At 41.8% G+C, this 13,931-nt stretch overlaps 1 protein-coding gene across 1 annotated transcript; it reads right to left on the bottom strand.

Annotated features, from left to right (window-relative positions):
* Positions 1-1,458: 1,458 nt before the first annotated feature.
* Positions 1,459-4,759, bottom strand: LOC118236575 (homeobox protein BarH-like 2; the record flags this gene model as incomplete). Its single annotated transcript, XM_035435065.1, has 3 exons — positions 1,459-1,716; positions 2,188-2,272; positions 4,530-4,759. Coding segments are annotated over 3 exons (564 nt in total), but the record flags the coding sequence as incomplete, so codon positions are not given.
* Between the last annotated feature and the right edge of the window lie 9,172 nt (positions 4,760-13,931).

Raw genomic sequence — 13,931 nt, 5'->3', positions numbered from 1 at the left:
AGTAATTTTCGTTATTTGTCCGTTTCACTTACCTGTCGTACTAAGTACAATAGGTCCATAGTACTGCTCTGTACTCAGCCTGTCCTACACACTAATGACGACTGGCTTTACCAGTCACAATCAGACACCCCTAAATTAGACATACACACACACACACACATACACCCGTGAGCTTCCTCTAGCCTCCAAAAACGACAAACAGCCACTCACTAGCTCACAGTTAAAATCTAAAATATATCACTGCATAAAGCCATTAAAGGCAACATCTAATGCCATACAAACATTATGCTTTATGCAAATATTATCAACAGGCCAAATTATAAATATTATTAAATCAGTCAGTGAATGTCTTTTGACATTTGTTGAACATGTGCACAGAATTTTTAAAAAGAATGCACACGTGAAACCATTTAAAATATTTTAACCCATAATTTTTTTAATAAAATGTACACAATTTTACACATAAGTGGTGTGAAATATAAAAAATATAGATTCAAATGTCATATTCGTTCACAACCCAAGAAAAGTCACTCGCTCACCCATTTGGCATGAAATAAAAATGTACACCATAAAAATATACACGTTTACGATCTTTACAAATACAGGTATTGCAGGAATATGATTTAAAACTTTTTGACAGGGAGGTCTGTGCTTCGCAGTGTTTTCAAGTGAAGGCCCAAAGGCAGAAAACATCAGTAAAAAACGTTTCCTGATATCTGACAGCTTGTGTGGTTTTTTCAGGCGAAGAGCACGATTTATTCAACTCTGAAAGCCTATGGGGCTTCCCTTGTGGAAAAATCCGTCTGCCTCTGGTACTAAAACAGGTATCAGAAAAAAAAACAGATATTTAACGTGACAAATTCCTGGGTATTACGCACTTTGATGATTTGCATATCTCGCTCTGTGTTTTGATGACTCATTTCAATATTGTGGTCACGCATTTGACATGCTGCCAATGTCAATATAATTGCATTTGCATAACATGAAAACGTGTTAAAACGGAAAACGATAAGCAAACAACCTTTTAAAGGCAGACAATGTGATTTTTTTTTAAAAGGCACTTTTGACTTTAGTTCTTTTAAATTGCATTTGAAGAAAAGGAACCATTGTAGAGAGTAGTCTGTACAATGTGATGGCTTTTTTTTACTGAAGATTGTGTGAATGCAAGTGTATATGTATGTCATTCTGTGTGTGTGTGTGTGGGTGTGTGTGTGCAAATGGATACGATTCTATTTATTTAAGGAAGAGGAGAACTGAAATAATATTTAACAGCCTACTTCACTGTCTCAAGTCAGCTATATTTTCCTGTGCACTTGTGCACTCCGTGAGCACTTTTGAAAGACAAGTCACAATATTTTCACGTGTACCTAAGTTCCTGAGCCTGAAAGAGCTCGTTTTCCAATCCTTTAATTCTCCAATTTGTATTTTTCCTTTTGCTTTTTCATCTTTTTTAAATAGCTGGTGTCTTTAGCTTCCCATGAGCATGCCTGGTTGATCTGTAGATTCCTGCTCTTGTGTGGAACCCTCTGGCAATGGAGGATTGTGGGATTTGGAGTTTTCAGCCTGAGGCATGTCCTCCGGCATTGATTCATGTGCAAGATCCCTCTCCTGCTGTGCCAGTCTCTCCTCTTCCTCGATTTCCTCCATGGAGGGAATGGAGTTCTTCTTCGGCCTGCCCTTTGGTTTAGTGGGAGACTTCTGTCCTCTTTTCAACACCTGGATGATCACAGGGAAGCAAAGCAACCACTCAGCCGGGTTCTGTACAACAACTGTAAAATGAATGTAGTTCAACAACTGCACAAGTTGCTTTGCATTGAATGCCTCTCATTCACCCATTCACACACACACACACACTTACAGCAAGGCAGCCAGCTCGTTGAGAGCAATTGTGAGTTATGTGTCTTGCTCAAGGACACTTTGACACACAGAGTGCCAAAAGGATTGAACTGACGACCTTCCGGTTGCCAGACAACAGATCTACCGCCTCAGCTAATGTCACCCCCATAGCAATTACAGGGCGATGTAAGCCTATTGAACCTCTTCACGTGACCCACCCTGTTCTAAAGCTGTCCCACTGCTGGTTGAGCCAGGAGGAATGCCATTTTGTCTTTACTCATCTGTCATAACCAATCACGTGCAAGTCCCCACGTTCCACAGTCCCCCCGCTATGCTAACCACCCTGCTCACCATTTTCTTCCACTTCATGCGACGGTTTTGGTACCAGGTCTTCACCTGCAGTGGAGTCAGTCCTAGAGACATGGCCAAGTCTGATCTGTTGGGATAAAGACACAACACGTTCAAAACCGATGCTTAAAGAAAACAGCACACAACGTGTCATTATTTAACACACCTCCATGTCCAGTTGAGGACAACACGTTTTGTTGCCTACATTATGAAGTCTCCCTCTGTTAAACATAAATTGCATATTTGTAACCAAAAAGTAGTGACTTTGACACAAAATGTGTCAAACGTAACACAAAAGTAGTATCACAAAAAGTGTGTTGACATTGATGAATCCTTTCTGAAGTATAATTAACTAACCATAATGAAACATTTATTTAAAAAAAATAAAAACATAAACGTAAGGTTACAACTTCGGCATCTTTGCGTAAAGTCGAACCATCTTTCGGCTGACGTATCTATTGCAGTGCGTGTTTACGGCCTGTCACCACGCTCCGTAACCTGCTCGACCATGCCGCATACCCCAGGAAGCCTTAGCCAAACATCTGTCACTGAGGCAATTGCCCAGACAAAGCGCCCACTGTCTCCGTGACTGCGGCCGGATGTCCTGCAGCCTTCCCGAAAACACGCGCGCATCCGCGACTAATGAGGGAAACTGTCAGTCTGCCGAGTGTTGCCGAGCGCTACACACGGCTCCTAGCAACAGGGGCGATATAGAGGCGTCCGCTGCAAGTCATCCTTTAAAAGCCACACAACTGATAAATGCACTACATCGCATCCGAGATAACCTCTGAATTTCCCAATTGCCTTGAATTTGTGATCTTTAATCCTTTTCTTGGAAATGCAGGAAGCTTCTAGAATGAAGAGCACACCATGGACAGTAGAACGTGACAGGAGGGTCCCGAAAAATGTTTTTTCCTCCTTTTCCTCCGCATTTGGAATGGCCAATCATATGCGTCATCGGTGCTGACTGCAGCAATTGCTGTCGATTAGTGGGAGCGCAAGCAAGTAAGCATGTGCTCTAATCCAAAGCATGTGATGTCAGCCACTGCTTCTTATCCCACCGCAGTTTGTAAGTCAAAGTTACACATACGTGAGTCTGTGTCAGACACAGCTCATGTGCAGCTCAACTGGGGGACCGCAGACACTGACCGGCCAGTGGGGGTCGCTAGTGAGCAATGAGACACTTTCATCCTGTAGGGCTGGCAGTCACTAACGGCCCTGGCATGGTCCGGATTCAATACCCGACCGCGAAGCTTATCCATGCATTATCATAGCCTTAGCAGGATGAGCCACTCAGCAGGCCTGTAAAACAATGTATTTTTAAAGGGAAACCAGCTGTTATCAAGCACACCTGTCACTAACAGGTGCATGCCTTCAAGAGAGAAGAAAAATATACATCCATTCAGATGTTTTCATGAAATTCGTAATTGAATCGGTTCAGTCACAGAGTCAAATTCGAACATGATACTTGTCTTCTTCTTCTTCTATCGGACGGCTGTTGGTTGCGTTCCAGCACACAAACTGTGAGCTCACTGGTGTGGCATGTCTTTCTGGTCCTCTGACTTCTCTGGAAAAGGGAGCACTGCACCGGCGGCTTCTCCACAGTCACGGGTAGGTCTCAGGGCAGGGGACTTCAACCGCCATTACCAGACATCTACAGCAGTAGTCTCCAACCCTGGTCCTAGAGAGCTACAGGGTCTGCTGGTTTTCATAGTGACCTCTGCACTTCATGAATCAATTAGAGCAGTTGGTTACACAGTTAACTCAACTCATCTGGTGTCTTGGGTTTCAATTGGGTGCTGATTTTAAGGTGAAAACAAAAACCAGCAGACCCTGTAGATCTCCAGGACCAGGGTTGGAGACCACTGATCTACAGACTGCCAGAGATGTGTTCTGCAAACCTAAATCCCATCTCCTTGAGGAGAACAGACCCAGCAGTCAAACACTTTGGCAGCCTGTGTGATAAAATACTATGCTGAGGTAAGCTCTTTCATACTTCAGAAAACCTGAAGTTTAATTAAAGTTTATATAGTTATGCTTCACGTATGCTGAGAATACAATTTTTCTCACATGGGTCTGATCGGCAGTGGAAACACTTTAAGCGTGTTCCACAAGATGCTTCAACAGCGAGGCCAAAAAAATAAATAAAAAATGCAAGCAGCTGATGGAAAATGACTTGGGCTTCAAATGAATGGAAAAAGAGAAAAGAGATTCCGAAGAGATTTAGAATATTAACGATGCAAAAAAAAAAAAAAAAATACATGAACAGTGTTGAATGAAATCCCCCATCACCTTGTTGAACCTACATTTGGGTGGAATGGGGAAGGAAGCCATTTTGGGAGTACCTGTCGGGCGTGGAGAGGTACTTCTGTCTCTGGAACTTCTTCTCCAGGGCGAAGAGCTGGTGCTCGGAGAAGATGGTGCGCACCCGACGGGCCTTCCTCTGGCGGGCGGAGCCCTGCTCCGTCTCCGATTCGCTGCTGCTGGTGTTGACGAGCGTCTCGCTGGACGAGCGGCGCTCGGTGCGGGGGCTCCAGTGGGAAGGGGGGAGGGGTGGGCTATCAGGGGACGGGGGGCTGGAGGGGCGGGTCGCTCCGGGGCCGCCGTCCTGGTGTGCGATGACTGAGATCAGGGGGTAGGGCAACAGGGAGGAGGACTCTGGGAAGACAAACGGCAATGGTTATTGGTTGATCCCAACCTGGTCCCTCCATTGTGCATCACAATGGTTAATTGTCATCCTATCAATGTGAAGGGCATATATAAGGCTGACCAATCAACTTGCAAGTACCACCCCTGACCTCTGCAGTTCAATTTTCCTCATTGTGGGCTTTGAGGTATGTCCACTTTTATAGGTTGGTAGCATGTAAATATCTTCACTTGCTTTCACATGTAAAACCAGGCAAAAAAATCACGTGAAACCTGAATATTTCACCCTTCACCAAGGAGTGAACACTTCATTTTGTTCTACACTTTTTCATTTTGTTCTACACTTATAATTATAAAATATTCGCAAAATGGAACACATTTGAAGGTACACCTCATAACGAATGCATGATAATTTGCCTCAGTTGGTAAGAGCCACAGGTATGTGACCATATTTGAGGTATTTTTGCAGTACCTTTCCGCACAAAAGCTGCCGTAATTCACCAAGAGAAATACCTTTGAGCCACGGCCAAACAGCCCGGCAACCCGTTCAGTCAGACCCCATGTTCAGGGCCTTATGCCTTCACAAGGGAAGATCCACCCTGTTACTTATGAGTCAGTAGAGAATTGATCTACGGTGGGAGTAGGTTGTACCAGACCGATCCTCTTTTTGTACCTCTGCCTGACAGATCCATCTCTTATCATATTCTCTATGGGTAGAAGTGTCAGTTAAAATGTCCCTAAAGTGACTGAAAGTCACAGCAGAGAAGACAGTTCTGGTCACTTTTTTTTTTTGGCAGACACACATTCACCCTTGCAGTAGTTGAGGTGGCAGTAGATTCTGGAAAGGTAATTGGATGTGTCATGGCTTCAGGGAAAATATGTCTGGCATAAGGGAACTTTCAAACCAAGTTCACCCTGCAAGCGTAAGCACTTTTAAACAAACTTAGTTTTCAGGTACTTTGTTTCAGACCCCAAAAAATCCAGAAATCTTGAGCTTTTCACAAGCCTCGCAAGAACCTGGGGAACTTTTCATACTGTACCTTTAACAGTCCCTTTTACTGTACCTTTTAGTTTAATTCTCTGTAATTTATCATAGCGCTAGGTACAATTTAGTTAGGAAAATGGCAATGGCAAATGGGCTGAATGGCCTGTTCTTGTCGTTATGTTATGTTATGTTATGTTATGTTATGTTATGTTATGTTATGTTATGGTATGCTATGCTATGCTATGCTATGCTATGTTATGGTAAATGGTAAATGGACTGCATTTATATAGCGCTTTTATCCAAAGCGCTTTACAATTGATGCCTCTCATTCGCCAGAGCAGTTAGGGGTTAGGGGTTAGGTGTCTTGCTCAAGGACACTTCGACATGCCCAGGGCGGGGTATGTTATGTTATGTTATGTTATGTTATGTTATGGTATGTTATGTTATGTTATGTTATGTTATGGTATGTTATGTTATGTTATGTTATGTTATGTTATGTTATGTTATGTTATGTTATGTTATGGTATGGTATGGTATGGTATGCTATGCTATGCTATGCTATGCTATGTTATGCTATGTTATGTTATGTTATGTTATGTTATGTTACATGTAACTTCTTTGGAAAGTGCAGCCATGAATACAGACATGCACTGTGACATATGTTCAACAGCAACTGTTCCCCCGTTATATGAATGACTAGCGTGACCCCAAGTCAACTATTTAATGACTATTCAAATGAGCGGCAAAGCTGTGTTTATGCACTTATTCGTCCCTGACTTTTCTGCGTATTTCATTTTCAAGTGAACCAGAATGAACTTGTTTTTAACATTTGGGGGAATGATGCTTTAGACATACCTGGTTCTCGGTTTCAAAGGAACCGAAGTCAGGCGCTCGGTTTGTTTGTTTTGATTTGCATGCCAGTGTACCAGTTATCTGTCAGTTGTTTCATAAATATGTATGTGCACCTTTCAGTCTTCATCAAACAGACAAATGTATGTGGCCTTAGAGTGACTGTCTGGGTGTGTGTGTATGTGTGTGTGTGTGCTTTGTACACACGCAACTGTGTATGTATGAGTTCTGTGTGTGGGTGGAGTGTGGAGTGTGCTTGTGTGCAAGCAAGTGCGGGGGGGAGTTTGTTTTTTGTGTGTTTGTGTGTGTGTATGTATGTACATACATATAGAAATCAAGATCCTTGAATTGTGTACTCAGTACAGCACTTCCACTTATGGGAAGTGTTTGGGCCCCACATGTCTGGATATTACCCCCCTAACACATGCGTGCGCATGCTCACATACACACACTCTCTCACACACAGACACACACACACACACACGCACTGTCACACTCCTGCCATCCATAGCTCATTTATTGTTATAGATTTTTGCCTGAGAACCAGAATTTTGTTTTTCCACAAAATAAAAAAGCAATCAACCACAGACAGAAGAATGCAAACTTGGAACTAAGTAGCTTTACCTCCATATCTCTAATCAGGAGTGGATTATCTAATCGGGCACATATCTATATTTTACTTATTCTCATGCTTCCGTCACAATCACAGTTATAAAATGTGATGAATGTTTCAGATGGATGAGCTCTATTACTGATAGTATGCTTGACGTTCAAACACATTTTAAGAGCATAACAGCAATCAGCCAATTGACATGCAGTTAGAAACTTAAATCAGATTCATAATGTATCTCTCCAGATAGGAGTTTGATTAAGATTACAATGTAAACAACAAATCTGACATAGTAGGCAATAATGACATTATAGCATTGCTGCACATACGCAAGTAACCAAATGCCAGTTTGTCAGATTAAACAAAACATTTCTGTTAAGTTAAAAAAAGTTTCCATAGTCCGTATCACATGGAAAGACTTCCTTATGACCGGTGGACTCCTGAGAGTCATTCTATGCACCTGTATCTGTCAAGTACAGTGCATTCAGAGGGTTTTCTGGATGAATGGCGCATTTGTGCTGCGTTGAAAGGACATTTTCAACGCTGCGTCGTGCTGTACATCCTCCCCGAGGGCCTCGTCCTTCGGCGCGTGTCATCGAGTCGAGAGCAGCGCCTCGCGTTCTGTCGCTCAGTCGGGACCCGCGAGGACCGGACGATTCCCAGCGTTCGCCGAAGAAATGCGGGCCTACGAGTGTTTGTTATCTTTCGAGGGATTAGCACCATTGTGACAGTGAAAAACTATCTCGACACCGCCCTACGCTTGCTTTAAACGCTTCACTGAATCAGTCTTTGCTTGTGACATGATATATATATATATATATACAGTTAGAGCAGCTTGTGGAGTTTAAGTGTATGCCCTGGTGATAAACAGTTGTGAGTCACACATTTACAAAAACCATTTAATTGGTGATCAGACCTGATTTATCGCAGGAACACCTGGGGGGATTAACGAAAATAAATACTTAAATGCGGCTTTTATGGTTAATGCAATTAGAGCAGATCTCTGAGTGACCTCACCCTAACTTGGGGCCAACCCAAAATTTACCCCTGCTCATAACATCTGCATGAAGTAATTACCCATAATCCCACAGGAACTCTAACTTTCATAGTTTTACAAAAGCGCATGCATGAATGCGTAATTATATATCATTAGTAAGATACCTGCTTGCAGTAACACATTTCTTATTTAATTTCTGTGGTTAATTATTGCTTACATACAAGAAAGTAAATTGCTTTTTTTTTTTTTTCCTGACTTGAACCTGTCCAAATAAGCAAAATGCTTTAAGATATCTGGCAAACCTAACTCTGGAGATGATGCATTTTGAGCCGATTAAAGGCGTTCATAGCCGCAAAAAAAGAAGCATACTGATGAACGTTCTCAGGGTCCGCGCAGACATAAATGGCGTCATAGCGGACCCTATGAAGTTTGTGCAGCAGTCTTTTTTGTCGTTGTTGTTTCACCTACAAGTGTACCTAGTGGAACACAAAACGATTCAATAATTTCCTTCCGTGAATGGAGCTGTTGTCGTTTGCAATTTGCGTGCAAACAAATGATGTGAAATGTCGTCGATAAAGAAGGGTTGGTAGGCTACGCTCTGAGTATGCTTTGAGTACATACAGTACACTGTATGAAAGGCGAAGGTCCGTGCATGTGTCTGCTCCCTGTTCTCAGCGCTTTTATTGCGCAATATTTCACACAAGGAACAATGGGAAATATGAAAAAAGAAAAAAAAAAACCCCGTGGCGCAAACCACTGTAAAACATAATTCTTATCACTTTGACAGACGCCCGGGAGGTTTGTCTCAGCATGACAGATGGAATCAAGCACAGCGTGGCTATGACTCAGATTCCTGCTTTACCGGAGCTCTGTCTGTCAGCATTAACCGCACTTAGAGGCCAGCCCTTTTCTTTTAGTTTATGGCGGATTAGAAGTTAAGTGTGCAAAAGCTCCGGGATTTCTCCGTCTTTATTCCCGCAACCCACCTGCGGCAGCTGGCCGGGACCGCGAAGTCACCCCGCTCCAACTCTGTTTGGATTACTTCCATCGCCCTGTCATGTGAGGAAATGTAACGCAGTGCTTTTTTTTCTCTCTCGGCACGGGGATTCACGAATAAAATCCCCGCTCCTGCAACCAGGTGTCTGACTATTGCTTACAAGTTAATGGTCACCATAATACACTAGCTGCTAGTGGCTTGCAGATAGCCTACTGCCTGTGAATTACGTTAAAACTAGGATTTTATAATTTGCCCAGGTCTGGTCTGTCTAATGGGTTTTCTCATTCCTGAAGATTTTAGCATTGTGATAACCCTGATACTGCAGTGCCTGAATTATGAGGTTCACACGAAGGTAGAACCAGAGGGGAACTGTTGAAAAGTCTAAATGGATAGATAGCTACATGTGCTTTCACAATGGAATGTAGCAGTACTTTGCTTTCTCGCATGTCTACATTTTTTTTTTTTCCTCAAGGGTTTCATGTCCCAAGTTGACTTCAACTGCATTCACTCCTTGAAAAATGATTCTGCGTTGGTGCTGCTATTTGGAACCAATGTCCAATAGTGACATCTACTGGACACATTGTGAATACATGCCGGGGACTGAGATTCATCCCATAGCGCCAGGGTGGCCAACCTTGGTCCTGGGGAGCCGCAGGGTCTGCTGGTTTTTGTTTTCACCTTAAACATCGTAACCACTTAGACGAAAAAAACCAGGTGAGGTGAGTTAACCGAGTAGTAAACAACTTTAATTGATCAATAAAGTTCGGAGTAATAACAAAACCCAGAGTACCCTGTGGCTCTCCGTGACCTGGTTTGACCACCCCTGCCTTAGTGCAAAGGTATCCAACCCTGTTCCTGGAATCCTACTGTCCTGTGGGCTTTTACTCTAGCCCTAACAAAGCACGTCTCATTCAGGAGCTAGAGATCTCGCTGAGCTGCTAATTAGTAGAGTCGGGTGTGCCAAAATAGGATTGACATGAAAACCTGCAGGATGGCAGATCCCCAGGAACAGGGTTGGTTACCACTACCACAGTGCAAGCTATGAGCATAAAAATGTGTGCAAAGTAATAAGCAAAGTGACAGTCAAAGTTAATCATCGCAACAGGAACTGTAAGACCACAGCAAAGCTCTCTTGGTTGCAGGGCGTGCTATGACAGAAGTGTGGTGCAGGTTTTACACCCAGACATGCGCTCTGAATCTCTTGAACAAGGTACTTATCGCAAACGACTTCAGCGCGCATTGCATCGTAAACAAAAAAATGTACACTATGCAAGGCTTCTGCTAAGCAAATACTTTCTTTACCAGTTACACCCGCAATTAATGTCAGGGAATTAATGTCAGTTTTCCTGTTCTCCATGTCGACTAATGGTGGAAAAATCCATCTGAAGCAGACATGCATTGGGGGGAGGGGAAGCCTGAGCACCTGACCCCTTTTACCCCAAGTACCTGCTGTGCCCCTTTAATTAGATTTTTTTTTTTTTAAATAATGTATATTATTTTTATTATTATTGCTCTCATTAATTTGCATTGATTCATTATTGTAACTATATATTCTGTACAAAGTTCTTTCTAGGTCGGTGTGCCCTTTTCTCACATTGAGCACTTGGCCCTTGGAAAGGTCTGAGCACAGCCCTGCTCAGAAGTGTACGGTAACCGGCAGGGAACTGGGCTTGTAACTCAGTAGTTGGAGGTCTGAGCCTCAGTTGGTGTGTTGCCCTTCTGCATGAGAACAAAGCACATGACTCGAACTGTTTCAGTAATATATCCAGCTGTATAAATGGACTTTATGTAACAAGCAAAAAAAATCAAGCTGTGTAAGTCACTCTGGATAAGAGTGTCTGTTAAATGCCAAAGTGATTTCAGAAAAGATGTAAAAGTCAATTTTTTATTTTTACCATTCTGAACAATCATTGACCGACCGTTACGTCCGTCATTATGGAAAACAGGTATTATGCACCACACAGTGTCAGTTGTTCGATTGCATTAGCTATGATTCTTTACACTGCTTCCTTGGTCCAGTGTCCAGTGTCCATGCAGTCCAAGATCCACAACCGTACTGGTTTTAGCCTAAAATAGTATTTCCTGTTTTCCACAGCACAGTAAAGCAAAGTTGTTTTTTTTTCTCATCTAACCATCTCTGGCTTCTTCGTGCATCTGCATGCAGAGTTTAATTCATGCAGACTTTAATTAAGGAGTCTACGGATCGTTTGTGAAAATACCTGTGGCCTCCTTCACCTCCCCTCTAACCACACAAGTGGGAGCCTGTCCTGGTGGACTTTTTGTTTTTTTATTTTTTGACTTTTTAAAAAGTAGGCAAATGCGTCAGAAATTAAAAAGCGTAAGTGCAGCCTACAATCCATGCATTAAAAAAAAATGATCTTGCCTTGACCTGCAATTTCATTTCCAGCCATAATCAGCACATTTACAATTATGGCTGCTAGAAGTTGTTGATTGACTCAGATTTTAGAGGGAGGTTGCTTTCTTCTAGTGTGCATCTCAACTGCTGTCATCATTCAGCCAATATATCGTGTTCTTTCAGTATTTGAAGGTGACTTATGGTTGAATTAATTTTGTTTTGTTTAAATGTAAGATCTTCCATCTGGGAAATAAGTAAACTTATGCGTGATGGGGGATTTCTATAAAGCAATTGGACTGCAGAACTGTTTTTCCTCACTGTAAAAAAAAAAAACTGACCGGATGAACAGGATAATGCCATTTTAACATTTTGTACAACCGCAAATTTAACAAGCGCACAGAGTATGATTAGAATGAATACGAGGTAACATCGACACTTCATTGCCACTTACCGTATGACTGCAGAAGTTTTGGTCGTGGAAGAAACAGCCCAACTGGCCATGTGGAAAGTTTTTCAAAGTAATCACAAGTCTCCTTGGATAAAATTTCGTCAATCATAAACGTCTTGTATCGCCGCCTGCCCGCAGTCAGCTGCCCGGGTAACACGCATCTTAATTCGGCTGTGCAGTGCATGTCCACCCGTTCAATAGGTACGGCTCTCGCACTTCCAAATTTCAGTGAATTATTAAAATAAGGGGAACGCGGAAATGTTCATAGATCTCCTGAATCGGTTCCTTTAAACGATTTCGGGTGACAGGTGTATTTATTTCGTTATAATCTCTCTCTCTCTCGCTGTCGTAAATATTGATGAAGTATATCACGCGTAGGCATAAACGTAACCTCCCGTGGTTCGCTGTGAACTGCACACATTCACACTGTCTCTGCTATGTTTTAAACGATCTAATCACACTATAGATTACTTCATCACGGTACGATCTTCCTGTCAATCAAAGTCTCTCTCTTTCTCTCACTTTCTCTCTCTCTCACACACACACAATCCTGATATCAGTTGGCTACCATTTTTATAAAACACTGAATATAACTTTACCTTTTTAAAACAATATTCAGAGAAGCAGCATATTGAAACCTAACCCAAGTGTGCAAAGCTTTGGAGAAAAAAAGCATGGGAGAAAAAAAAACCGTACTGTAACTTAGTTTCTCTTTTGGTCATGTTGCAAAATTTTGACTTAAAGTATTTGCACAGGTTTTCTCTTTGTCTTTTGGAATATGGTTTTCCTTATTTGTAATTATTAGAACAAGAATTTAGTAAACTTTGTAAATAAGTAAATAAACTCGAACAGAGATTATCCAAAAGCAGTTAATGATGAGCCTAATAACAGCCAAATAAACATGCTTTTTAAAATGTGTATATTTTAAAATCTAGTGTCAGAACACTGAGCCAATTTCTTTAGCTCTTTCTAGGGTTTCCCACACAAGACAGTACCTATAGTGACTACAAACTCTCACTCCTTACAATGAGCTTCTCCTTCTCTGATCTCATCTAAACACAATTTAGATACCACTCCACAAGCCGAACGATGAAGACCTGAAATTATTATTAATAACATGTTTATGTAAATGGTTTCTGTAATTCAAAAAAATGCCAAAGCGAAAAGGTCACATTAACGGCAAATCATCTATTATCCGCTAGAAACCTCTTGCGTTTATTTTTACAGTTTTACCCACCCTTACAGTCATCATGAAATATCTGCAAATAACTGGATAACTCTGAAGGAAATGTGACCAGTTTATTTATTTTTTTATTTTAACTTTAATCCAAGGCTGGGGAACTCTGGGCCTAGTTTTCATGACAGAATCATACATGACATTTCAATATAGCAAAGATTATTCTCGTGACCTGTGCAACCAGTCATGAGTTAAAAAATATATATAATTTTTTAAACCTGACCTGCTCTGTTATAGTGATCCATTTCCATCTTGTTTGCAAGAGTGTTGCTCAAACCTTAAATACGGGGGATTAGTGAGATTTCTTAGAATCTCTTAGTTTGACCATCTACACTGTCCCCTGGGATTTAGTGGAAACCAATCTTTTCCAAAAAGGGCCAGTGTGGGTGCAGGTTTGTGTTTTAGCCTAGCACTGTGAGTGTGACACATGACTCAACTAATTAACTAATTGTGGTCTTCAGTTGATACATTAATAGGTATAATCAAGTGTCTTAGTGCTGGCCTAAAATAAAACAAACTTACTTACTTTTCAGATAAGTTTGGACACCTCTGGTTAAACTTTCCTGGGTGACATTTCACCCCTGTCAAAAACAGTTTGAACAAATCCAGGCTACAGATGATG

This window comes from Anguilla anguilla, chromosome 9, assembly GCF_013347855.1.
Source record: "Anguilla anguilla isolate fAngAng1 chromosome 9, fAngAng1.pri, whole genome shotgun sequence".
Lineage (NCBI taxonomy): Eukaryota > Metazoa > Chordata > Actinopteri > Anguilliformes > Anguillidae > Anguilla > Anguilla anguilla.
Note: the sequence above shows the minus strand (reverse complement) of the source record. Positions and strands in the feature narration are given on the sequence as shown.